The sequence below is a fragment of the Bactrocera neohumeralis genome, chromosome 2, assembly GCF_024586455.1.
Source record: "Bactrocera neohumeralis isolate Rockhampton chromosome 2, APGP_CSIRO_Bneo_wtdbg2-racon-allhic-juicebox.fasta_v2, whole genome shotgun sequence".
In the NCBI taxonomy this organism is placed as follows: Eukaryota; Metazoa; Arthropoda; class Insecta; order Diptera; family Tephritidae; genus Bactrocera; species Bactrocera neohumeralis.
The window spans coordinates 3,713,242-3,739,996 of NC_065919.1; the positions used below are offsets into that span (position 1 = coordinate 3,713,242).

At 33.3% G+C, this 26,755-nt stretch overlaps 3 protein-coding genes across 10 annotated transcripts in view; 1 reads left to right on the plus strand and 2 right to left on the minus strand.

Annotated features, from left to right (window-relative positions):
• Positions 1-9: 9 nt before the first annotated feature.
• On the minus strand, positions 10-12,893 carry LOC126751161 (aminopeptidase N-like). The gene is made up of 6 exons (XM_050461204.1): positions 12,649-12,893; positions 3,107-3,662; positions 2,880-3,035; positions 1,403-2,816; positions 579-1,099; positions 10-505 (listed from the first exon to the last, which is right to left on the minus strand). The coding sequence occupies exons 2-6, from the start codon at positions 3,643-3,645 to the stop codon at positions 262-264; spliced, it is 2,874 nt and encodes a 957-aa protein (XP_050317161.1). The 5' UTR covers positions 3,646-3,662; positions 12,649-12,893; the 3' UTR covers positions 10-261.
• A 4,235-nt stretch (positions 12,894-17,128) lies between these two features.
• Positions 17,129-19,644, plus strand: LOC126751162 (origin recognition complex subunit 2). Its single transcript, XM_050461205.1, has 4 exons — positions 17,129-17,837; positions 17,906-18,739; positions 18,967-19,200; positions 19,269-19,644. The coding sequence occupies exons 1-4, from the start codon at positions 17,261-17,263 to the stop codon at positions 19,472-19,474; spliced, it is 1,851 nt and encodes a 616-aa protein (XP_050317162.1). The 5' UTR covers positions 17,129-17,260; the 3' UTR covers positions 19,475-19,644.
• A 955-nt stretch (positions 19,645-20,599) lies between these two features.
• LOC126751158 (protein roadkill) overlaps positions 20,600-26,755 on the minus strand; it is a 178,285-nt gene continuing 172,129 nt past the window's right edge. For all 8 annotated transcript variants that reach the window (XM_050461199.1, XM_050461198.1, XM_050461196.1 and 5 more), the window contains one exon: positions 20,600-26,697. In XM_050461199.1, coding sequence (XP_050317156.1) covers positions 26,553-26,697 — 145 coding nt within the window. In that variant the 3' untranslated portion in view covers positions 20,600-26,552. The remainder of the gene's footprint in view (positions 26,698-26,755) is intronic.

Consider the following 26,755-nt stretch of genomic DNA (forward strand, 5'->3'; position numbering starts at 1 on the left):
ATAAGAAGATTCGAATTTTTTTATTTTTATTGATTTTTATTTTCGGAAATATATGAAATTCTGTTCACTTAAATATTTTGTTCACATACACATTACGTCGTCTTCAAACATCATGAGCTGGTGATATTCTTAAATAAAAAATATGAATCCAGTGTATATTAAAAAATAATAATGCCGTAAAAGCTTCCACGAGGGAGCACATAAAACTAATACATAATATTTATTGCTACGTTCTAAGACGAGCTTGAGTTATTGCATCTCTTAAAACTCGTCCACAGTTAGGCGGCTACGTAGACGACGTGAAATTTCATTGTAATTGCGCTCCTTCCACTGTGCATTGATTTTGATCGTCTCCAAAGCCTGTTGAACACCCTGTTCGACCTTGCGCAAAAGTTGTTTGTTCTCTTCACAGAATGCACTCATCCTCTCATACTCACGCTGACTGCTCATTTGGCTTGCGATAGGCGAGAGGAGACGACGCAATTCAGAGCCATTCGGTTCAAAGCTGCAATGATGCGAGAAGGAGAAAAGAGGGTAAATAGGAAAACACAAAAGCATAACCTTAATAAAATATTTACTATTCGTGCAGGAAATCGATGTTGGCAATTAGATAATCGCGCGCTAAGTGGAAGCCAACTTCACCATGTGCCACAGCGCCGAAAGCGAAAGTTGAATCCTGTCGGCGTATATGTTTGTCGCTGTCGAATGCCCATTCCAAATAGCGTTGCAAGATCCAAACTTCGCGTGAGCAACCCAAAGCTGAGATTATAGTACGCTTCTCAGCTGCCACGTTCGAGTTCTTATAGCGCGCCCAAAGGAATTGCCAATCATCTTCGTTGCCATGACGTATAGATGTGCAGTAGATGACTGAACGCAGATCCTTCGGTACGGGATTGTATTCGTCGGGGTTGTCTACGGCACGCCAATGTTTGAAATATTGCTGTGCACTTGGTATACAATCTTCGACTTCGAAGCGACAGGCCCAGTTGGCAATGAGCTCTTTGTGGAGTATGGTATGCGGTGCCGCTTTAATTTCATCAGTCACATTCAAACCGCCGAGGTACAGGTAAATGGGGGAGAGTATCTTGCGCATGTATTTCTAAAATTTGTTTAGAAGATATTTAAAGAGAGATTCAAAATAAAATATTTCACATAAATGTCAAGCATTGTTAAGTACATAGTTCGTGAAAGTCAGGTAAAGAGTAGTGGGGATGCCACTTTTTACTTTTCTTCAGAGGTGTAAGCTGTGTAGTATGTGTTTCTTACTACTTACAGTGAAGAAAAGCTGCGAACATGAATTTCCAATTTTCAGTTTGATTTAATTATTCAGGGCAGCATTCCAAAATTTCAGATAAAATTTTACACTTCGGAAAGATAAAATTTCGTATCACTAATCACTTACCTTAAAGTACTCGTACTCTGGAGTCTGGCGCAAAATTCTGTTCACGTCACGCAGATTATCCAAAGCTGCTTTCCATGGAATATACTCGCGTTCACGTACTAAATACTCAATCAGACGCATTGCGATGTCATAATCCTGATCGCCGGTCCAGGCTAAGGTCAAAGCGTCATCGATGAGGTGTGCGCGATTGATAACATGTACCTTCCGGTAATCATCGCTGGTCAAAGTGTCGATTAACATATTCCAATTGCGTTCATCATACTTTACTTTATACAAACCGGACATTTGTACATTGAAAATGATCCATTCGTTTGCCTCAGGCAGATCCTTAAGAGTCTGAGTTACCGGCTCATTCATTTCATTGCATTGCAGCCAGTTTTTAGGTGTAGTTGCACCAAAGTCAATCTCGTTTTGAGTCGTAAAACTCAAGGGCACCCACCAGCAACTATGTTCGGCTTCCCGTGAAGCGGATGTATCGAGTAGGTAACGAATCTGTGTGACCTTGGCCAATTTACGATCGTAATCACGTGTTATTGTAATTATTGGATAGCCGGTTTGCAAGGTCCATGAATCCATAATGGTCTTGATATCGAAAGCTTTTGGCAGTGTGCGGAATTCGTGAGCTGCTTCGGTGAGTGCATACCATAGATCATCTTGCTCAGCATTGCCGTAAGCGTGTTTCTTGAGGTAATAATGTAAACCGGAGCGGAATGCCTCATCGCCGAGGAAGTGATGCATCATGCGTAAAACGGTGGAGCCTTTCTTGTACGAGATAGAGTCAAAGATCTCGGCAATTTTGTTGGTATGTGTGATCTCCTGCGAAATTGGGTGACTGCTCTTGAGCGCGTCAAGCTTAAATATAGCCAAAGTATTGTCGACCGACTCCTTTTCCAAACCACGCCATTCGGGATTGATGTGTTCAATACCCAAACTAGCTACATAAGTGGCGAAACCTTCATTCAACCACAAATCCTGCCACCATTTCATTGTGACCAGATTGCCAAACCATTGATGAGCCAGTTCATGCGCAATGACTGAAGCGACACGTTGTTTATTTTCCAAAGAAGACACATTCTCCGCATAGAGTAATGCAGTTTCACGATAGGTGACCAGGCCCCAGTTCTCCATGGCGCCGGCGCTAAAGTCGGGTATAGCGATCTCATCGATTTTATCCAGTGGGAATTTGATATTGAAAATATCTTCATAGTATTGCAACACCTTTGGTCCCACATCGGCGGCATAGTTGCATTGATCGATGGCATCAGGGCGTGCCCAGGTGCGGAATTGCACTTTATTCTTCAAACTGGTTTCCGAATTGACATAGGCGAAGTCGTTAACGGTATAGGCGACCAGGTATGTCGACATAGGCACCGACTCTTCGAATTCGCTCCAAACCCAATCCTTTTTATCAGCCCTGATGGTGGTATACATAAATAAAATAAAAATAATTCTTGAAAGACCAAGCAAGAAGACTTACATAGGACGTGTCTCTTTAAGGGGCATATTGCTCAAGGCCGTGTACTTATTGTGATGTCCGAGTATAACAACGAATTTCGCTTTGTAATCGGGCTCATCAAAGCAGGGGAATGCTAGACGCGCCGACGCCGGTTCAAATTGTGTAACCGCAAGCCATCTAAAAGCATCAAAAATATTTACATAGAAGTTGTTTAGAGTGGGTATACCTTGGCGGATAGTCTAACGTACTTTGTCTGATTGCTCGCACGATCCACATACGAACTACGATAGTAGCCACGCAAATTCAAATTTAATATACCCGAGAACGGTATGGTGAGTATGTATTCCTCTCCCCTGCGCAGGGGTTCGCACAAATGCATTATATAATAGTCATGGTAACTGTTCACCTCTGTGGAGCGCACACAATTCTTCTGTTCGCTCTCCTTGGCAATCAGATTGCGCAGAATAATTTCGTTACTATTTATGGTGAGATTGAGCGCATGCAGCGTGATGTTGCTTGTGTCCTCCAATGCGATCAAATGCATGGCGACCTCACCTACAAATGTTAAGTTTTCGGGATTCTCGAGGTGTGTGATCACGTGTAGCGTGTATTTTTGTGGTTTCACGGATCTTGGCAGACGGAAATAATTGTAACTGCTAGCAGCTTGTTGCACTGCTGGCCCCGCCGTTTCATATTCCGCGGCGTTTGTATCGGTGAAGGCGAGCACGAGAGAGGCTATGGCCATGAAGGTCAAGGCCGCGCAAGCATAACGTAGTTGTGATGCCATCTTGATTTGTCTCTGCGCTGGAATATCAATATGTATATAAATATTTTTTAATAAACAGATTTCTGTCACAATTTTTACGAAATATATACTATATACATTTATTTTGAAAGGCAATGAGCTTATTTTGATTTTTTAATACTTGACTGCACCTAGTAGCAGTTTTTCGTAAACTCAAAAAATTTCAGGGGTGAATTTTAAAACCCTCAGAGGTCACTCAATGCAGCGTATGTCTATTATTTCCTTTACTGTTTTCAATCTCCATCGTACGGATTTAATTTATAGTGGTATCCTCCACGTCATATGTTGTTTTTTTTAATATTAGGTTAGATTAGGTTGGATAGCCCTTCGGCATTGCGGGGGGATCACACTTAGACTGTTATGTACAGTGCTTTGTGATGTCAAACGAAAATTCCTAAAGTTGAATGTCAGCTATCAGCAAAGCGCCTTGAACCTATCACAAATGTATGAGATCCGACTTGATCTGGCAAAAGCGGTTTATTCAAGAAAGAAGAGTTGAGATTATTCTATCTCATGTTCTTCGAAACATCTGACGCAGTTGGCATCCGATAAGATATTCAATCTTACTGTATCAATCAAGATAAAACAGTGTGCAGTTAGAATTCCATTGAAAGGTGAGCCTCGTTAAGAGCGAAAAGTTCCTTAAACCATAGAACAGCATTTGCTGATTTGGTCTGAGGTCCAACAGTCCAGTAGTGAACCTCAAGATGCTAATGGAGCTTTTACTCGAGGGCATGTGAACAGAGAGGATATATTCAGTTCCAGAGTGCCCAGGCTCGCAGCCATCTAAGTACCCATATTTTCTGAGTCTGATGGCAGCTATCGCAGCCAGACATTTCCCATTTTAGTTCACTGGTGCTATATACGTATCCCGCAAAACATTCAGTGCAATAGTTTGTGCGGTTCGTGGTAATTTAAATTGAAAAAGAGAGCGAGATAAAATTGTAAATATATACATATGTACATATGTATGTCTTTTGTTTATTCTTTATAAAAAAAAATCAAATTATAATAGATTGTTTCCATAAATTTGACAAGTAAACAAAACCTCTATAATTCTATATATTTGTTGATTTTTGAATATGGATCGCTTTTGGCTCGTGTTTTCATTGCATATACCTATACAAACACACAAATGTTAATTCAATTATTTCTTGCTAACTTTATTGCCAAATAAATTTTAAAGCTCATGAATTTTCATGTCTTAATTAATGACAGGCCTTAGAAGCAGTCGAAATGGGCAAGAGGGATTTTTGTTTATTATTAGTTGTAAATTTAACGATGAAAGGAGAAATCGAATATTTTAGAAGAAAACATAAACAAAAGTTGGAAATGAATGGACACTAACACTGTCGCAAACTAATTTTTACTTGCAATAAATTATCATTCAAATATTAAATTTCTCATTACTTTTATATTTTTTCATAATTCATTTCAACTAGCCAAAATTAGTTATATTCACAATATTAGTGGGCCGACTCCATATACACATGTATGTATTTTCTTATTAACGAAAATCATTAAAAACTGTAAATAACTACAAAGAATTGATTTCGATCGAACTTTTCGTAGAAAACTAATCAAATTGGCATTATATAAAATAAATTGCGAATTGCTAAGCTACTACGGATAATAATAACTAATAGCGGTAATAAATTTCTATTTCGAGTTGATATCTGAGTATATCTCTCCCGCCTGCATATGTAGACCGTACAGAGGGTAATGCTGCTGTTAAAAATGCTACTGGATTAACGTTGAATGAAACGTTCAAGGGTTTGAGAGAGAGAGAGTTATTTCAAATACAACAAGTAAGGAAGCGCTACGTTCGGCTGCAACCGCACATTTTAAGCGCGCGACTATCGCCCGGGGATCTTAGATTCTGTTAACTATTTTTCTCCGAAGGACATCGTCCCGCCATATTGATATAAAAAAGTTTCTTATAAAGGTCTCTAGCAGTTCGGTGGTAGACTGAATCATGCAAGCCCCTTTTCGCATATTTATATGACGTATGCCACATATAAAAGACCAAAGATATGTATGTATAATCGATGCAAATATTGTAACCATTAAGTTCTGTGATGTTTTTGAACTCTACATTCATTTTTATAGTTCTTTCTGTTCGTTGCTTCCTAATTCGGCCAAAAGGAAAGTTGTTTTTTACAAGAAATTGGAAAAATTTTTGGTGCTTGATAGCAATGTAAATTACGACAGGTGGTGTTATATTTATTTAATTATGTATATACATATGTATATGTTATGTTCCACATTTATGTACATTACACTCAAGATCAAATATAAAACGGGCTGATATTTTCACCTCAGATTGGTACAAACTTTTTTATGTTTGTGTGCAGTTTGATCTCCATACATCAATTAGTGCTTGTTTGGCAGCTGTTTGTGCCCGATGAGAAAGGTTTATCTGGTCGTGCGGGTCTAATTTGATCTGGAGCGCTTGATTTTTATAATGAAAAATTTCCTCCATAAGAGTTTTTGAAAATAACAAAATAATGTTTGTTTAGTATAAGACTTTGGTGCCGAACCTAATAATATCCAAATTAATTTAAAAAACAAATCAAAACGAAAATTTATATTACTAAATCTTCATAATTTTACAAAAAGCCGATGCCATCTTCAATAAAAGATTGTGAGAGCAGATTCGACACAAGTGATTTACAGAAAAATATGCCACCCTAATGTACATGCCTGTTCCAATTTCTTTCATGAATATACAAATTAAAATGCATTTTAAGTCACTCGATTTAACACACTTGAATGTGAAATAAAAAAAAAACAGATAAACAATAGTAAACAATTTAAAAGGCAGCTAGAGCAGTGAGTTGTCAGTTAGTTCAACTTGAGAATTTCATTAAAATGTAAGTCACGCATCGAGGTCTGGGCCAATGAAACCGTTTACCAACTTTGCTCCTGTGTCAGCTGTTTAACAAACTTTAAACGTTTTCGGGCAAATGAATTTTTTATATACATACATACATACATATATACGAGCATATGTATGTATGTCTGTATAAAACAGTCTGTACTAAATAATAAAAAACTGTATATTTATACCCTGAAAAGGGTATATTAAGTTTGTCACGAAGTTTGTAACACCCAAAAGGAAGCGTCGGAGATCCTATAAAGTACATATATAAATGATCAGTATGTTGAGCTGAGTCGATTTAGCCATGTCCGTCTGTCTGTCTGTCTGCCCGTCTATCTGTATATATACGAACTAGTCCCTCAGTTTTTAAGATATCGTTTTGAAATTTTGCAAACGTCATTTTCTCTTCAAGAAGCTGCTCATGTGTCGGAATTGCCGATATCGGACCACTATAACATATAGCTGCCATACAAACTGAACGATCGGAAAACTTTCACATTTGACAAGATATATTCACGAAGTTTGGTATATGTTATTTTCTAAGACAACAATGTAATCTCCGAAAAAATGTTAAGATCGGATTACTATAGCATATAGCTTTCATACAAATGGACTCATAGTTACTAACATAAGTGCACCTGTGAAGGGTATTTAGCTTCGGTGCAACAGTTAACGTTTTTTCTTGTTTTAAATTAAATTTCCAATCGCAGTCTCGAGTATGTGTATTTTACCGTACATGTGTTGCATACTCACACATATTTTTAGGTTAAATAGAGCTGTTCTAATTGTTTATGGAGATTTAATGGATTTTTCAATAGATTTTTTTTATTTATTTTTTGTTTCGTTGATGATAGTTTTTTTATTTTAAAATTATTATTTTTTTCTTTTTTCGCCTGCGTTCAATGAAATTTTAGCGACGACTGGACGAGCATACAAATCTTTGTTTCTGTTATTCCAAAGCTAAACAAGAAATTGTTTAAATCAATACAGGTAAACAAAGCACGAAAACGCTAATGAAAATGCAGTAAACGTGTATACGAAAAAAAGTCAAATGCTCGAAACTAAATGTAGCAAAGTGTAGAACAAAATTCAGCCAAAAAAAAAAGTTGCCTACACCATAATTAATTCGGTAGCTTTCGATTTGGCTGAATCTGTTCTTTCTGTTCAACTGTTTAGTTTCATTGTAATGCAAATGTAGCGCTGTTTAGTTATGCCTGTATGTATGTATTTTAGTTTTGTGAACATGATATGCAAATATAAAAATGAGTAGCTGTTTTAGAACAAGATCATATAAAATTATTTATTTTTTCTATTTAAAAGCACACATTTCAATATAAACATATTTACATACATATGTACTGCGTCAACTAGCAGCCAGATGGCCGCTTTGTTGTTGTTAACATGTGCTTATTATAATTTCCAAACAGGGATTCACATATAATACTTATGTAATATGTATATAAGCAGGTGCAGACAAAGTTGATCACTTTCCGAGAATTAATCTCAATATTTATATGTTAAAATAACTTAAGCCGATTTAAGCTGAAGTATTCTATCTTGTTTTGCAATAAAATCCATCTTAATTTATCCATATTATATCTTGAATCAAAGTTGATGATTCTAAGTTATTAAATATTGTTGTTATTGCAAGCTTAGCATCATTTGCCACATTGGCTCAAAAGCTCTTAACTTATTCGCATTGAGTTTAAACAAAAAAACATGTTCGACTTTTCCGGTTCCAAGTTTGGGAGGAAGTTAAGAAGGCGGTGGCTTTCAAAGTAAGTCAAACGACTTTTTATCCCCAAATTTTTGATTAATGTTTCCATTAAAACTTCATATACTCCTTTCCAGTATTTTAGTAAAAAATCAATATGTAATAAAGGGAAATGACCTATGTTGCGATACTAGATTTTCCATTCATTTGACTTTTTGTCAAAGTGAAAAGTGGTTTTAAAATCATCGGACGCGAAATTTGTAGGGAATTAGATTAAGGGGTTACATGACTTTACGGATTTCAAAAAATCTAATATTTTATTGTCTTGTTAAATTCTACAATACCTCTAGAATATTGTCCTAAAATTTCAAGTTGATCCGAGTAATAGTTTCGGAGATACAGCCTTCAGAACTTGTGCGCTGGAGGTTAGCTAGGCTAAGTGCGCCGCCTTTAAACGCATTTTTCTCGAAACTGTGTTTTTGAAGTTGGTTGGCAAGATTTCTCGAGAACTACTCAACCGATCTTTATGAAATTTTACACAGGTCTTTAAGATATAATTGTTAAAGACTTGGACGAAGGATTTTTTCTATTACAACTATTTGAAAAAAGCAAAAATGCCGCGAAATTTTTATTGAAATTCTAATTTTTTGTCTGAAAAAAATTCAATTTTCATGTTTTCCTTCGTTCACGTTATAAGTTAAGGTTTTAACTAAAACACGTATTTTTTCACTTTAGATGATCCTGTAAGGAGTTATCCTGCCAACGCGGGCGCATCTTTTTTCTCCGAGGGGTCACCGAAAATGGCGTCGCAATGGCCGAGTTTAAAATAGTTTTTTCCAAAAATTTCAGAATTTCAATAGCCGAGTTAAAGTATTTTTGCTTTCCAACTGATTTTTACTGAATTTCTTTGTTAATAGTGTATGTTCATAACAATAAATCTAATAAAATATTTAATTTTTTTGTATTAGAAAAAATTGCTAAAAAAAGGCTGTTTTTACCCGAGGAAACCCATGTAACCCCTTAAAATACATCAAGCATCAATGAAATTACAAAAATTCAAGGCTTGATTATGATTTATAACTTTCGGTATTAATAGTATTGTACTTTTTCGAATCAGTCTGTGTAAGAACATAATGTCATCATTAAGGGTCTGAACAAAATTATAGAAAATTTTTTAAAAGCTCGTCAACAGAAAAAAAGCTCTTAAAAAGCTTTATAAATTAATGAATTAGCTATCAGTCGATATTATTAGACCCAAAAGAAATATATATTAATTTTTGACCATGATTTTGGACATTTCTATATTATCAGATAAATTTAGAATGCTAAAACTGTGAACCACCTTTCGAACAGCTGATTAATGTGTGTGGGAAGCTCTCTGAATTTGGACTGACGATAATTGTAACAGAAATAAAAGGTTTTATTTGAAATTATTTAGATAAACTCATAGATAAACTCAACATTTTATCAAAACAAAAAAGGTGGAAACCCTGTAAACATATTTTCCTACTAACCAATAGTATTTTCACATTTCAAGGTCGTTCATAAACCCGAATATTAGCGAATCGTGTAAGTAGATAGGTATGATTGACTCAACTCAAGAATACTTAACAAGTGGTTAAAAGTATGCAAAGATAGATAATACTTATGTATTTATATATTGTGCTTAATAGTAAATAATATGAGCCATTAGAATTAACTAGTATACACTGAAAAAAATATTCATATTGCTTATTAAATTATTTATAAAAAAATATATATTTGTCAGTTGAAACGTTAGATTGGTTCATGACATTTACTTTTTGAAGATAATTTCATTTAAATGTTGACGGAAATGTAAACTTTTTGAAGTGTAATTTCTTCGGAAATGTTGTCTTCCAAAGCTGGAGAATATGTTGACGTAGCCCCACAAAAAAAGTCTAAAGGCGTTAAATCGCATGATCTTGGTGGCCAACTTACGGGTCCATTTCTTGAGATGAATTGTTCTCCGAAGTTTTCCCTCAAAATGGCCATAGAATCGCGAGCTGTGTGGCATTGCCATCTTGTTGAGTCAACATTTTGAAATTATCTTCAAAAAGTAAATGATGAACCAATCTAACGTTTCAAATAAAGAACCGATGAGATTTTGCAAATTTTATGCGTTTTTTTTTTTAAAAAAGTTATCAAGAGATATATATGTTACCATTGACAATGAAATAGTGTAACAAACTCAAAGAGCATTTGCCTATTTGTTTTTATACAATGTATAGGAGTAAATTTTTTATTACACCATAGACGCTCAGCGCCGTTTGACCGCAATTGATTGGAGACAATCAAAATCGAATTTAAAATTTGCGCTCACACAACCTAATTAAACACTCGAAGAGCACGCTGGAGGGAAGAGCGTGGGGCGGGGGAAGCGAGGATATGAGTGAACACTCACGCATACACATATTACTACTTACCGGCAACGGTTGTCTTAGGTAACGGTAACTGCAACGACTTCTTGCTCATAATTGATGTGCAACGAAAATGCAACTATGTATTGCAAGTGGGTTGGGAGCGGAATCTAAGCGGAGAGTTCAAAATTCTCATACGCAGATAGCTACGTGGTTGTATTTGCTGTTGTACTGCAACAATGTCATTGCAGCAATTTGCATATGAGCAGCAGAGTGAATTAGAAAAAAAAATATGGCAATTTAATATCGATTTGCGAAAATTACAAGAGATTGGTGAGGGGTAAATTAATTGCGGAGATATGTTTGTAGAGACGTGAAAGTTGACTAATTAATTTGATTAAATCTATTACAAATTACTTTTATATAAAAGTTACAGATAACGTTTAAAAAATATTCATTGCGAGTTCACTCTTTAAGGTTATCTCCGTTTGAACTGTGTTTTAAAAATAAATATTGTAATTTTATAAATATAATAAAGGAATTTATGAAAACCAGACAGTTTCTAAGGCGATCTTTACTATTGTGCGGGCTTAATTAAGTGAGACAATACTAATTAAAATTGACTTTCACGGTTTTTGTAATTCGATAGTGTTAAACTAATCTCTAAAATATCGTAAAAGAAGAAGTGTGCAAAGGAAACATTTTGCTTCGCTAAACACCGTTTATTTTATGGGGCTCAAACAATAGTTACTGGCTATAACTCAGAACCCTCCTTCGATATTTAAATATAATTCATCGAAGTCTTGGAATATAGTTGAATGCTGTAAAACGTATATTTCTCGTCGGTAAGCCATGAGTTTCAACAGGTTCAAGCCAGAATGCTAAATATCAAAAACTAATGGTTTCTGAAAAACTTCAAACAGTACAACAGTTGGTCTGAGACCGCTCAAATGCATCCTTCTACTTGCAGAGAACCACTCACTGAAAGTCAAGACATGATGCTTGATGTCAAATGAACCACATCCACACACATAATTCTAACTACCAGTGAACCTCGCACCTCGAAATTAATTATAAGGATCTGACATGTTGTAATTTCAGAAAAACTTTTTCTAATAACTGTGTCGCCATAAAATTTGTAAGTTCCACCAGTGGTTGGATAATGTTGAGTTTTAACACTCTGTGTATAAAAGATCGTCGAAATGTCTAGCTAATATCGATATACTTGTATGTATATAAAATTACGTGTCACGTTTTACCCTGGTGTTCATTTCTAAACTTTTGTACCCATTTCAGTAAAATTTAACACATTCAGTCCTTTTTGATCCAACTTAAAAGATAGGATAGCGTATATCTCAATTGTGTTAAGAGTAAAAGAATTCATAAATGAAAAAAATTTCTAGACATAAGCCTGTTTAAAAAAATTTTAACATTTTCCAAATTTTTTTTAAAGTAAAGCATTTTTAGTAAGTAAGGCGTATGTCTTATGACCGGTAAGTGGTTGCCATGTATAATACGCATTATAGTCACCATACATAATATAGATGAAAATTATTAATAATAATGTACTGGAAAACAATATGTACTTTTTAATATATATTTATATTTTTAATTCATTGAAAAAAATGTTCATAATTTTGAATAAATTCCACTGTAATTAAAGCGGAACGCAAATAAATTATTTTCAACTCCCTGATTATTTAAACTCAATTAAAATCTGTCTGATTGCTTTTTCCGTGACTGGTGTGCTAATTTTTTAAGCACTTGTAAATTTATATTTTGTTTTGATTCGATTTTAGACTTCCTGTTTTCGTTACTGGAGTTCAAAATTGCGTTTTTTCTGAAGTTATACATTTAATGTGTTCACTGCACTTTTTGGCGCGTACTTTCACATTCCAATTAATGAAATTTATGGCGATTACATTTGAATTGTTATTCAATGTCTACAACTGTAACACAAAGTTTAAGGAAGAAATCACAAATTTTCCGGTTTTGCATTTGCTTACACTTACTCGAACGAAAACACAGCAAAATGTTGACTGAAAAGTCTTCTGTTATTACTATTTATATGCACAATTTAGGAAACGTACGAAAATTCACACAAACAAGTATATATGTGTGCTTGTAGCAATGATAAGTCGCGTGCGCGCACTGCCTTTTATGCTGCGCTTATTTGAGCCCTGCTACTATTTACTAGCGCCACACTTAACTAACCCACAACCAGCACCGCGCACAGGTACTGTCTATCTGAAGCGTTCTCAACAGCGCGTCGGCCACTTATAAGCAAGCGGCCAGCCAAGAGGGAGCATGCATGCACGAGCGCGCGCTTGGCGCTGTCGTTGACTCGGCTGTTGGCGACTGGGCGGACAGCGCTGTCGTATGCGCAACGCCAGTTGTTGCCGGTTTCGGACGCTTCGCTAGGCGTCAATACACTCTTTCACTGGCGACAAATCTAGCTATGCACGCACAAGCACATACATACAGACAGACAGACATACAGCTAGACAGACGCACAAAAATACAAATGAAATTAAATGCAAATCAATTAATAAAAATACGGCTTAATACACGCTGCGTCTGGTGGAAATGTGCCGCTGTGCGGTTGCGCGCGTGAGCAGATTACCACTTAGCCGTGTGTAAGCGCACATACGAACATACGCACCACAAAGAATAGTGCTGTAGCAACATCTTGTAAGTGTTCCTTTTGATGATAGCAACAGTTGTCATAGCTTCGGCATAAAATATGCCATTTTGTTGTTATTTCCACTCGTTTGTAGTTGTTAGCGACCAGCTGTTAAGGCTCCAACGTCGCGTTGCTGCCAGTGGTTGTCTATAAGTACTTGCCAACCGGTAGTGCATGCCAGCGGCCGATAATTTTTGCGTAGACAATAAATTGCGCTTAGCTGGTGTTCGACGCACAGAAAGGAGTTACAGAATTTCACGCAATTCTATTTCGTTATACCCTCAATGACATAATGCTATATGCTTGGTATGCGCTCCAAAGCGACTGGAAGAGCTTTGCCGTAATAATGGTTGGTCATAAATTCACGGATCAAAAGCGCTCTTAATTTTAATGCACAATAAGATTTGGATTGACTTCAATATACAAACCCATACACATACATATGTATGTATATAGTATACGAGGCTTATTTTAAAAGTATGGCGAATTTTGTATTTCTCAAGAAAGTGTGTATTTATTCATGAATATCTATTTCTTTTGTATTTAAAAGTGTTGCACTTCTGTCAGCGTTTTTCCAATCCTCAAAGCATTTAAAAAATTAATTATTTTTGATCTGGTTTAGTTCCTCCTCCGATGCAGTTTATAGCCCTCAATCGTAGTGTAGCGTCGTCCTTTGTTGCAAAAACCAATTTTTGTTCTTTCACAAGTCCGTGCGTTTCTGGTGGATTGCTTCTCGCAAAATGCGCATGATTGCCGGTAATAATTTTTTATTGACCAATATTTACGACCAATTGGCACGAAGTCCCTGCAATCGAAGAAAACCTTCATATCCGACCTAAGTTGGCGCGTTTTTTTCGGTCTTGGCTCATGCGGCAGCTTCCATTGAGATGATTGGGCTATGGTTTCCACGTCACAACCATAAACCTAAACTCGTCACCAGTTGTGACTCCCTGGAAGAGATCTGGGTTATCGCGGACTTAGTCCAACATCTCCTGAGCATTGGTACAAACATCGCGGCGAACCAAAACGCGTCCACGCAAAACAGCTGCCAAAAATTAACCAAACATCATACTCACTTGATTTTACATGCTTGTGGTAGTATGTACTATAAGTTTAGGAAAAGGATTACACACAGATAAATCCACACTTCTTACCAATTATGCGTTAAAGATTTCGAAAGTACAATTCCATGCGACTCTCGAGAGAGTTTGAATATCTTGTCAACTAGAGACACATTTCCGAAAGGGTGGATAACTTATATTATATTAAGAATTAACAGGCTTCTCTAGTTATGTATGTATACGACGTCTACTCTACCTGCGTCTTAATTGTTACAAATTTTATACGACCAAGTAACTTTTCAGATTGATAGAGGAAACGAGTCTATATAAAAGACATATTGGAGATGAAGCAAGCTTTTTAAACACCAATTCAGTGTCAGATTAGTTTCATTAAAATCGATTTTTGGATTCTTATAAACCACCCGATACTTAGTTGTTGCTAAAGAAGCAAAGACTCCGTCGTCATCAGATGAACGTGTTGGGTCGTATAAAAAAGGAATCATATTGGATAGCTCTATAAAAAATATGGCACAAGGACCAGAGCTTGTTTGTGTACGCTAAATTTGTATATTTCGGAAATATTTAACAGACATTAATGACACTGAATGTCACAATCACCTTTGCCAAAGTTGACAAGAACTTTTTCAAGTTCTCGGAGAGAACTGCTCGGGTTCAAACAAATTTTGCCAATTTTGGTGTGATACCTTCAATTTTTGATTTTAGAAAGTATTACATAATGCAACGAACTGAATCATACGAGACCCATATTATCACCCTTTGACACAGCATGAATGTTATACGATCAAAAGTAATGCAAAAAGACTTACTGTATTCTATGAAATGTACACTCATAGTGATAACCTTTGATATTTAATAAAGCTTTTTCTGTTTACCAGAAATGGCTTTTTCCTCTTAAGCATGAATCAAGCCGAAAAATATTTGATTTGTTTGACTCGTTCGAGTAGCGAATTAAGAAGAATTAGATAAGGTATGAGAGTGGTACACAAAATTATAAGCTGACTACGCGCTGAAAGCCACGACGACAAAAATTGTACAAACCCACCCAAAGGTTCAAAAACCTTTTTTTATTAACAAACTTTCTATTTCAAAGCAAGTTTGTGTATTTCAAAGATAGAAAGGTAATCTTTCTTAATACTGTTTCTTCCTTAACGACTCCTATATACATATGTATGTATGTAAGTTAATCGCGTCTTAAATTGTAATGTATTGCTCCAATGAGGATTTTCTAGCAATGAACACGCTAACACACCTATGTATGTATGTATGTATGTGCATATGTACAAATGTACTTATGTACGCGACTCTTAACCTAATCGTATTAATTTATTATATCTTCATACTCTTCCAGCAAATATTGGTTTCGAATGCTATATACTATATTTTTTTAATTTTGTCATTATATCTCAGCTGACGTACATATGCACATATAAATGCATATAATATACATATGTATATAATCCCCTATATATAAGTACATTTGTATGTGTGAAGTTAAGTAGGTGTATTGTTGTCTTGCGGCTATTTTGCATTTCTCCAAATGAAAGAGTGTTGTCTTCTTATTGGCACTGATTGCTGCGACTACTGTGGCAAAGATGGATGGATGGATGAAATACTCCTACGTAAACAAGTATTAATGTAGAAATATATGAAAGTAAGGCGATAAACATGTGTGTATAGTCGATCTAGAATTAGAAATATGATTAATCTAATAAAAAAGTAACTCGCGATGGTCAATTCAAATCCTTTGAAAGATACTCAAAACTTGGATAAATATTGATACATATAAATAAAGATAGTAGGGATGAGGCACTTTCGAATCTTGTTGGGTATATGGAAAAACATTTGCCGAATTGGGGCAAAATCTTTTCGATTCTTCATTTAAGAAAATAATAAGACCATATAGGAAAGTAGCTACCAAACACATACTATTTACTATTTAAAAATACTAAAAAATCAAGGTTTCACGTCAAAAATGTATTATTTTTCAAAGAGTTATAAGTACATACATATATGGTAAATGATTCGGATAGGCGGGAGTGGCTTTTTTCGAAAGTGATAGATTGGTTTTTCTGCACAAATTGGATAATATTGCTTCCTCTATCCTTTCGTTTTGATGACATTTTTATTTAAATTTGATGGAATCAGTGATCTCTTTCTTTACCCCTAGGCAAGTCAACAACCTTTACTTACATTTAGCCAAATCAACAACCCTTGACCCATTGCTTACATTTTATGGCGTCAATTGCCCTTTTTACATTATTTATAGGGTTAATGCCATCTTTGTTTACATATTATGGGGTCAATGACCCTTTTGTTTGCATTTTTTGGGGTCAGTGAGCCTTTTGTTTACTTTTAGCAAAGTCAACCACCTGCCCAGTCTGTAAAATACTCACTTCTCCATGTATTAAAAGACTTCCTCTTAAGTACAAATAAATAAACACCAAATTCGTATTTGTTTCATTCATTTTGACATCTAATTATGTGTTGTCATAATTAAGTTTATTACATAATGATCGTTGCTATAATTAAGTAGATAAGGCAATTTTGCCTAAAACTTATTTTAATTATTAGTCGAGACCACTTTTGTTTACATAAATTTGTCAATAAATAAATAAATATTTGCTTTATGGTGAATAAATTTGAGCAAGAAGAAGCACAATGTGTCAGCTGTGCTGTCAAACACCAACAAAATAATAGATTGCCCGCGTAAAATGCTGTCCAAGCAAAGTAACATCAACATTTTAAACATCTGCTCGTTTTTGTTGTCAGTTATTAATTTTGGTTACATGTTTTATGAAATAACTTTATTTGAATTAATATAGTTGTAAATTTTAGCAGTTTAATAAATTAAAGTCAACAATGAGTGTTACACCAACGAAACGAAGAGCTTCAAAAGTAGGGCGAACGCGTTCCAGTTCTAGTTTAAGCAGTACCGAAGATGTGGTCTTGGTAACAGTGGACGACTCGGATGAGGAACATGAATCATCTAAAGGGCGTCAACTGAGAAGATCAGCACGCAAACCCAGCCCACAGAAGAAATATGCCGAAGACTACGTATTAACTGACATTCTACCCAACAAGAGGAGTAATACACGAAAGAATGATACTGATGACGAGGAAACTGCTGAAAATGATGATGAAAATTGTATGACAAATACTGCAGCACATCCTGATATTGTCGACATTCAGTTATTACAAGATGATGATATAGCAGGCAAAAATATGTACGGATTTCATACGCCAAAAAAACGCAACGGCATGGCACTGGCGGCCTTGAATACTCCAAAAACACCTAAAACGCCAAAGACACCGAAATCTGTTAAGACATCACGCTCCTCAACATCACAGCTGCAAGCAAAAACACCCGACACAAAGCGACGAAAATCGACTGTTGAACCTAAAACACCTTCGCATGTGCGGCATCGTGTCAAAAATCGTAATACAAATTAATTAAAAAAAATAAAAATTAAACTAATATATTTCCAAACTTTTCTTTGATTACAGAAATTGCCAAAATTATGGACTCTGATTCTGACTTCTCTGCCAGTGGCAGCGATTTTGTACCAACTGACAGCGATAGTGATAGTTCCAGTAGTAGTGATGAGGATGATGCCGCCGACGATGAACCGAAGACTCCACATAAAGGGCGACGGCCCATAGTTGTACCAGTGTTACCGAAAACTCCTTCTGCGGCGCGTTCACGTCAATCAGCTCGCGCTAAGAAATCTTCCGTTGACTATGTACCTGAGAGTGATGGCTATTTCCAAGCACATGCCAGTACCAAAATACTCACTTCCGATCACACACTCGATCGTCTAAAAAATCCACGATTACCAGCAGATCGTTTATTCACGCTATTGAATGAAATGAAACCAACTCCCGAACATGAGGAGGCAATCAGCGCCATGATGGAAGAATATCATTCATATTTTCCGAAATGGTTGTGTATCTTACACGAAGGCTACAGTTTGCTACTCTATGGGTTGGGTTCAAAACGTCAGCTACTACAAGCCTTTCATCGTGAAATACTCGCCGATCAATCGGTGCTTGTTGTGAACGGTTTCTTTCCCAGTTTAACGTTGAAAGACATTTTGGACAGCATTATTGGTGAATTATTGAATGGTGATGCTAATGTTAGTCCGTCAAATCCTCACGAAGCGGTTGACTTGATTGAGGAAGAACTTTCGTACACCCCACAAACACATATATATTTAATAGTGCATAATTTGGATGGCAGCATGTTGAGAAACACAAAGGCGCAAGCGATATTGGCGCGTTTAGCTAGTTTAAGGCAATTGCATTTGCTTGCGTCCATTGATTATATCAACACGCCACTATGTAAGTATATCTGTTTAAATTAGCTTTTCAGAAGAGAACTGTCTATTTTAGTCAGTATGTTTTTATTTATTTATTTTTATTTTCTTTTAATTTTATTTTTATAGTAATTATTTTTTTGCTTTGTACTTAGTTTTTTTTTAATATCTTTATTACTTTTTTATTATATATATATATTTTATTTTATTTGTTTCTATTCCTTGTTTTTAATTTTCTCTTCATGCTATCAGTATGGGATCACACGAGGCTAAGTAACTTTAACTTTTCTTGGTGGGATTGCACTACTATGTTGCCATACAGCGATGAAACTGCTTATGAAAACTCACTGTTGGTACAAAACTCCGGCGAATTGGCGCTCTCGTCCATGCGTAGCGTTTTCTCATCGCTTACAACAAACACACGTGGCATTTATATGATCATTGTTAAGAATCAACTCAAAAATAAAGGCAACCCCAATTTCCAGGGTAAGTTCACGCTACGGTTTTATACTCTGCGTTTGTGTAATAATGTTTTTTAATTTTCCTTCAATCAGGCATGTCGTTCAAGGATTTGTATTGGAGTTGTCGTGAAGCTTTTCTTGTCAGTTCCGATTTGGCATTGCGTGCACAACTTACAGAGTTTCTGGATCACAAATTGGTGAAATCGAAACGCAACATTGATGGCTCGGAATTGTTGAGTATACCCATTGAAGAAGCGCTGTTGCAACAATTCTTGGATGAGCAAGAGAAAAAATCCTGAAAAGGCGTACAACTTACTCCCTTTAAATGCGGACAAAAACTAGTTCTAGTTGTGTTTAACGACACCGCTAGAATATCATTTACTTTTTGCTTATGTCGCCATGAAATTGTTAAGTAAGTGTGAAAGTTAAACATTTGTTAATTCAATAAAAAATATGTTAAGATTTTTAAGACTTATTTTGTCATACAATCATTTCCAAAATGTGTTTACTTTATAATTTAATGATAATTAAAAAATAAATTTTTGTTTTATCTTTTTTTATTTATTTTTTATATTTTTTTTCATATTTTTTTTTATTTTTTTGTATTAATCTTTGTAATAGTTTTTTATATAACTTAACAATAACTTTTCAATTATTTTTGAATTTTTTTATTTTTTTTAAATTTTTTTATTTTTTTAATATTTTTTTAATAATTTTTTATTATACTATTTTTTTATTTATTTTTATTTTTTTAATATTTTTATTTTTATTTTTTTTAATATTTTTTTATTTTTTTAATATTTTTTTATTTTTTTAATATTTTTTTATTTTTAAATATTTTTTTAATTTTTTTAAATATTTTTAGTATTTTTTTAAATATTTTTTTTTTAATCATTTTTTATTTATTTTTAATTTTTTTATTTTTTTTTAATTATTTTTTATTTTTTTTTTAATAACTTTATTTTTTTTTTTAATTTTTATTTTATTTTTTAATAATGTTTTATTTTTTTTAATATTTTTTTTCAATATTTTGTTTTTATTAATTTCTTTTTATTAATTTCTTTTTATTAATTTTCTTTTCTCATTAATTTTTTTAATTAGTTTTTTTTTAATACATTAAGGCGTGCATAATTAATTCTTTTGTTATTGTTGAACACATTTTTGAAGTAATTTCCAGAAATAGTGCAGAGTTGACAGTCCGTGATCGGATAAACATCCGAGCCAGTTTCGGTTACTTAGACCCGACTGCCGTGGGAACGGTATTAATTACATTAATTTTAATATTATACTGTGGACCAATTTAATATTTATACATACCACTACGTTAGGCTGCAGACTTCTCTGTATAAAAAGAAATACTCGAAACATCAATTTCTAAGCCACCCAAACCCCTTCATGAAGATGAAAAGAAACAAACAATGCTCTTAAGATTTGTTTTTTTGTCTGTGTTCAATTTACTTTATATTTGTAATTATATTATAATTGTATTGTATTGTTGTTGTTGTAATAGTACTTTAATTAATTGCTTAACTATAAATAATTTTAAATTTACGCTTACTTTAATGTTTGTTTCACTTTGTTTTGTATTTACTTGCTTTGTTGTTGACGCCTTGATTTCTATGTTGTTGTTCCAGCGCAGCATCAGCACGCTGAATTACATATTCACATACATACTCTCAATGTTAATTATTTGAAAATAACGCACGAGCTTATAATTCTTTACTTGATGTGTTTTGTTGTTTTTGCAATTTCGTAACAAAATACACAGAACCACGCAAAGCAAATTGCGCATTTTTGCCTTGATTTCTCACGGGATAATAATGCAGTTCTTTAAATTTTCTTGCTTGCAAGGCTGCTTGATTGCCTTGTTCTGTCAGCTGCTTTTTTCCTTGTTCAGTTATTTTTTGCTAATATTTGTTTTTTGCTTTTTTGTTTATTTTTTGTGTTTTTATTATTTTTGCAGCTTTTCCCTGGCTTACACTATGCGAAGCAAATTCAAAAAATATGCATTACAACAAACAAACAAAAAGAATTAAATTACTTTGCTTAAAATTAGAAACAAAAATAGAGCTACAAACAAAATTTAAAAACTAAAATTAAAATTTTATGAGTTTCGGGCGCAGAATGTGCGTACAACTACAAATTACATATAATTACAAGTGCTATGTGTTAATAATTTTTATTTAAAATTCTGCATATTTTTACTTATTAATTATTAATTAAATTTATCATTAATAGTGTTATCAACTGTGTTTCATTAACATTTAAATGGTGGTCTCTTTTTCACTTAATTTTAACTTTGACATTTCTGCATATTTTAACAACTAAAGTGATTTAGTAGAAATTGAACGCAAAAAATAAGTCGAAGGGGTTAAGATAAAGAGAAAATATAAGAAGGCAAAAGTAAAATTATGGTTGATTAACAAATTAATTTAATTTAATTTATTAAAAATTAATTCATGTTGATTAAACAAAGTTAAACGAAATTCTGTAGCAATTAAAACGGAAATTAATTCGGTTGTGAAATTTCAGAGTGTAAAAAAGAGCGAAAAATATTGAATTGCAGCAAATTTATTTCATATATTCACTTATCCATAATTAAAACTAGTTATAACATAATAGTAGTAGTAAATAATAATAATAATGAATTTATAATAATATTAATAAAATTATATTTAATAATAAACATAAAATTACTTAAATTTAATTAAATGTAGACAGAAAAAATTATAAATGTTGCATTGTGTATTATGCGTTTTCACAATTTTCCCTTACACTGCCCATTTTTACAGTTAAAATTTAAATTTGTAATTTTTTGCAATAATTTTTGTAGTAAATTTAAAGTTGTAATGTTTGTTTTCTCTTTGCAAAGTTTATTTTTGAGTTGTTATTTTGTTATTTTTCACTTTTTTATTTTTTTCCATATTTTACTTAATATTATTATTTGTTAATTTTTGTTTTTATTGTAGAGCATTTAAAAATACCATTTTTACATAACAACAACGTGTGTGTGTTTGTTCCTTTTGTTTTTGTTTTGTTTTAGCAAATTTTATTTACTTTTAAATTTTTCTTTATATTTAATCACGCTTTAATGTCAGTTTACTTATACTCTCTTTGCCGCTCTTACGTGTTTGCAACATTTTCATCTTTTACTTTTGTCTGTACTAATTTTCAATATGCTTTTGTTCTCTATGTTTTGAATTATTTTCGCGAAATTTCTATTGGTTTATAACTAGCATGCAAATTTTCGTTTTTGTTTTTCTGTTTCGCTACTATATGTCAAGTGGAAAAAACCGTTACCGGCGCACACACATTTAATTCAACGCTAAAAAATTATTATTTTTTTGTTTATAATTTTTCTATTGTAATTTCTAAAAATTCCTTTTTCCGCTACAAGAACTTTTTATGCTTAAAAATTTATTTGTTTCTGATTTTGGTTTCATAAGTATTGTTGATTGGTTCTGGTGGTGCTTATTAAGATTTATATGTGTATCGTAAATAAGGAAAATTGATAAAAAAAAATAATAATTTAAATTAAACAAAAAATTATATGCATAAATATATAAATATTTAATAACAAAAGTTAATTTAAATTAAACCAAAAATATTAATAATTAGTAATTAATAAATGTTTTAGTCCAAACAAAAAAAAATAATAATAAATACTAAATTTATAAACAAAAGTGAATAACTTAATTTTTTCTTTTTATTTTTATTTTTAGGCAATTATTACTAAAAAAATTCTCTTCATTAAAAGCATTAAAAATATTGAAAATTTTATGCTTGACAAAATTTAGTTTTTTTTTTTCAATTCTAACATCCAGCTTCAAAATTTCAATACTAACGAGCTTCTTAATTAAAACCTATTTTCTTGTGTGAAAGAAACTATTTTTTATTACTTTTTAATATTGAATGTGCTTTCAAAATATATATTTATTTTTTCTAATAATGTAATTACTGAAATTAAAAAAAAAACACTTTTCTGAATTTATAACAAACACTTTTGAAGATTTGAATGAATTGCTAAGAAGTGTTATTTTAAATTTTGCAACATTTTACACATACTATAATTGTTTTTTTTTTTGTGCAAATCACTTTAAATTCATATTTCCAATTCTTTATGAGTTCATCTTTATTTTGCACGCTTTCAATCGAATTTACAAAATGCTTATAACACTAAACTAGATGTTTAGCTTTTTTTTGGATTTACTTGTTGTTATTGTTTGTTTTATGAAAAAGATTGCCTACACATTTATATCACTTTGTTGTTGTTTTATTTACTGTACTTTTATTCTTCGATTTCGATATTTTTTTGTTAACCAAAAAATTTTGTGTTTACTTCTCCAACAAAAATTCTCGTTTTTCACTTTTGTTTCATTTCTCTTGGCTGCTTCTCTTTATTAATTAATTTATTTCATTACATCCATAAAAATACATCACAATTTGCAAACTAACATACATAAAATATATAAATATTTAGTTCGAGTTGTGGAGAATAAGGCATTTCGATCAATGTGTTGGTTGTTGTTGTGTTTAATTTTGCTTTTTGTAACTTTTTTTTAGGGAATGCAGAAGATTTGTGGCGCTTGGGGGAAGTAAATTTGAGTTTAAATAAACAAAAATTTAATAGAAAGTATTCAAATAAGAAAAATATATAAAATAAAATTATATTAAAATGGGGAAAAATAATTAAAGCTAGCAAAAAAAGCACAAAAATATTAATAAAAGCACACAAACACAAAAAATAAACAAAAAAATACCTCGCACAAAAAAATATTTATAACAATAAACAAATGCTCCCATGTAACAATTATGATATTGAGTTTTAATTTTGTATATTCATAAGGTTTTCGTACAATTGTGTAAGAAGAAAACATGTTTTATTCCTTTTTTAAAAAAGCGCATTTAAAAAAATGATGGTTATACTTTTTTATACTTGTCACTATTTGGAAAAAAATTTAAATTTTTAGACAGTTAACAAAGAGAAACTATGAAAAATACATTTCACTACAAAAATATGAACTCCCTCTGAGCTTTTGAATCCTGCCACGTAAGAAAAGTAAAAGCATTTCACATAAATTTAGCTTCTTTCGTCCAAAAGCATTTATGCAAGAGAGAGAGAGAGAGTGTGGGAAACTGCCTGACCTCCCATGTGCAATTGTAAGCATTTCATATGCTCCGGCATTAATTATTTTCATTATTCCTACATTTACACATTCAATCTCAAAATTTGTGCACCCCTCTACCCGCCCAACACTTTCTATACAGTTATAAAACATTTTTCGGCCTTTTGCCCTTTTGAAAACACACATATATACGCACGAGTTTACGCCAATTAACAACATATAAATCGAATTTCGAAAAATAGTAGGGGGAAAAACTAAAAAAAAAAAGACTGTGTGAAAAATTAAAAAAAAAATGCTTTTTGATTTTTTGTTTTTTGTTTGCGCATTTCATGCTTTTGCCGTGCGTACATACATTTTTATTTTATAATTTTATTTATCATTTACTTTCGCATTTAATGTTAAATATAATATAAATTAATTTATTTTTTTGCGTTTTATACTTATATGCACATCAAAAGCATTTTTTCGTGGTTTTGGTTTTTCGTAAACACTATTATTTCCATAAAGCATAATTAAAATTAAAATTAAAAATAAAAATAGAGAAGAAAAGCTCAAGAAGTTTACATCGATTTTACAAAAAATTTTGTTTTATACACATACTCATCAATTCGTTCGTTTTTTGGATTCATAATTTTTGTTTGTGTGTTTTGGTAATTTTGTTCAATTTTCTAAAGTATCATCAAGTCAAGATTAAAAATAGTGGAAACTAGTTTTTTAAAGCAAACAGTTAAGCGATTTACATTTTCTTGGTTATATACTGTTATACGAATGTCGAATGTGTTGTTGTTGTGGCTGCAGCCACGCTTAAAACATAAGTAAGTGCACGCTTTGGATAAATTTCACAGAAATTTCCAATTTTCTGTTTTAGTTGTAGCTTTAATTGGTGTGGTTGTTGTTGCTGGCTCAAAACAAATTACAAATGGTTGCATAATTAAAGTATAAGTAAAGATTGTTAATGATTATTTTTTGAAAAAAATTTGTGTTTATTTTGAATTTTAGGTGCCTGCCTTTGAAAAAGTACGATTTCAAAAATGATTTTTAGCAAAATTTAAATATTGAAGCGTTTGAAAACACTTATCTTCGACAGGAAATAGTTCAACAACATTACGCATGGATACAACAGCAAAACGTAAATACAAACTGCGCACAAAAAGCCAATAAGTAGTTGTACAACAACTTTGCCGGCACACTGTTAATTTAATTTAATGCTTTCCATGTGTATTTTTGCTTTCGCCTTGCTAGCACTACCTTTTCTTCGTATATAATTTCAATTGAAATATTTAATTGTGTATTTCATAAAAATAAAAATAAAATTATTGTTGCTAATTCACTAAGCAAAGCGGGCGAGAGTGCCTATACTCATTTATATGTTCATGGCTGTATATGAAATTGGCGTGTATGCACACTGCAACAGCTGCCTTAGCAGCTAAAGTGAAGATGCTTGCTTTTATTGTTGTTGTTAGCATCGCTATAGCTGCATATAACAATAGCTGGATGCGCCTGCTTGCCTGCATTGCGGTGACTGCGTAAAGCTGCTTTGAAACTGCAAATATTTGTGAAATGCGTTTTTCCGCCTGCACCAGCTGTTGCGCGCCAGCATAAGCAACGCATGGCCACGACCGGAGCTGGCGGCACACAATATTCCGATGGCTATAACTGTCAATGCTTTTGTTGCTGCTGCAATTGTTATACTTATTACTGTTGCTATTTTTCCCACTTTTCATTATCACATCAAATATCATGTTGCTGCTGTTGTTGTAATTGCTGTGATTACTTCCGAACTGTTTGTTGTTGTTTACCAGCTTGCATGCCACCAAAATATTGCTCTTAGAGGCTCGCCCACGTTGTGTCCTTGAAAAGCCGTAAGTTACGCAATTGTTTTTGCTGTTGTACGGCATTGTAGAGCCCTGCTTGGATATTAGTGGTTGCTTATAGCTGTGAGAGTTGCATCTGATGATTTCTAAACTGAGTTGACGTCCTCCACTGCTGTTCTTGTTGCTGTTTTGCATTCGCTGGGAACATTTCTGGTGTCGGTACGTATTCTGGTTGTTGTTGTTGCTGGATTTTACGTTGCTGTTGCTGCTGCTCCGTTTGTTTTTACTATTGTTTTTGTTGTTACGGTTTATTTTATAATTAAAATTATGTTGTTGTTGTTGTTGTTGTGATTATATGTATTGTTGTTGTTACTGTATTTGTTGTTGTTGTATTTGTTATTATAATTAAATATATTATTGTATGCACCATTGCGATTTCAGCTCATTTTTACACGCTTCCTTGGTGGTCCAATTGGTGGGATTTGTTGTGTGGCAAGCGCACGAAATGCCTCCGCAATCAAGTGTGAATGTGTCGCGATCATACTCTGCCAGCCGGCCGTTTCCATCACATCGGTGGCGTGACTAAAGTGTTAAAAGGGAGCGAGCGGGCGAGAGAGAAGGGGAATATATCAATAAATAT

Coding starts and splice junctions, on each gene's coding strand:
- LOC126751161 (XM_050461204.1), bottom strand. CDS start 3,645: ATGGCATCACAACTACGTTATGCTTGCGCGGCCTTGACCTTCATGGCC. Junction 3,036..3,106: donor CGTGCGAGCAATCAGACAAA/GTACGTTAGACT, acceptor TGATGCTTTTAG/ATGGCTTGCGGTTACACAAT. Junction 2,817..2,879: donor CTTAAAGAGACACGTCCTAT/GTAAGTCTTCTT, acceptor TACCACCATCAG/GGCTGATAAAAAGGATTGGG.
- LOC126751162 (XM_050461205.1), top strand. CDS start 17,261: ATGAGTGTTACACCAACGAAACGAAGAGCTTCAAAAGTAGGGCGAACG. Junction 17,838..17,905: donor GCGGCATCGTGTCAAAAATC/GTAATACAAATT, acceptor CTTTGATTACAG/AAATTGCCAAAATTATGGAC. Junction 19,201..19,268: donor AGGCAACCCCAATTTCCAGG/GTAAGTTCACGC, acceptor TCCTTCAATCAG/GCATGTCGTTCAAGGATTTG.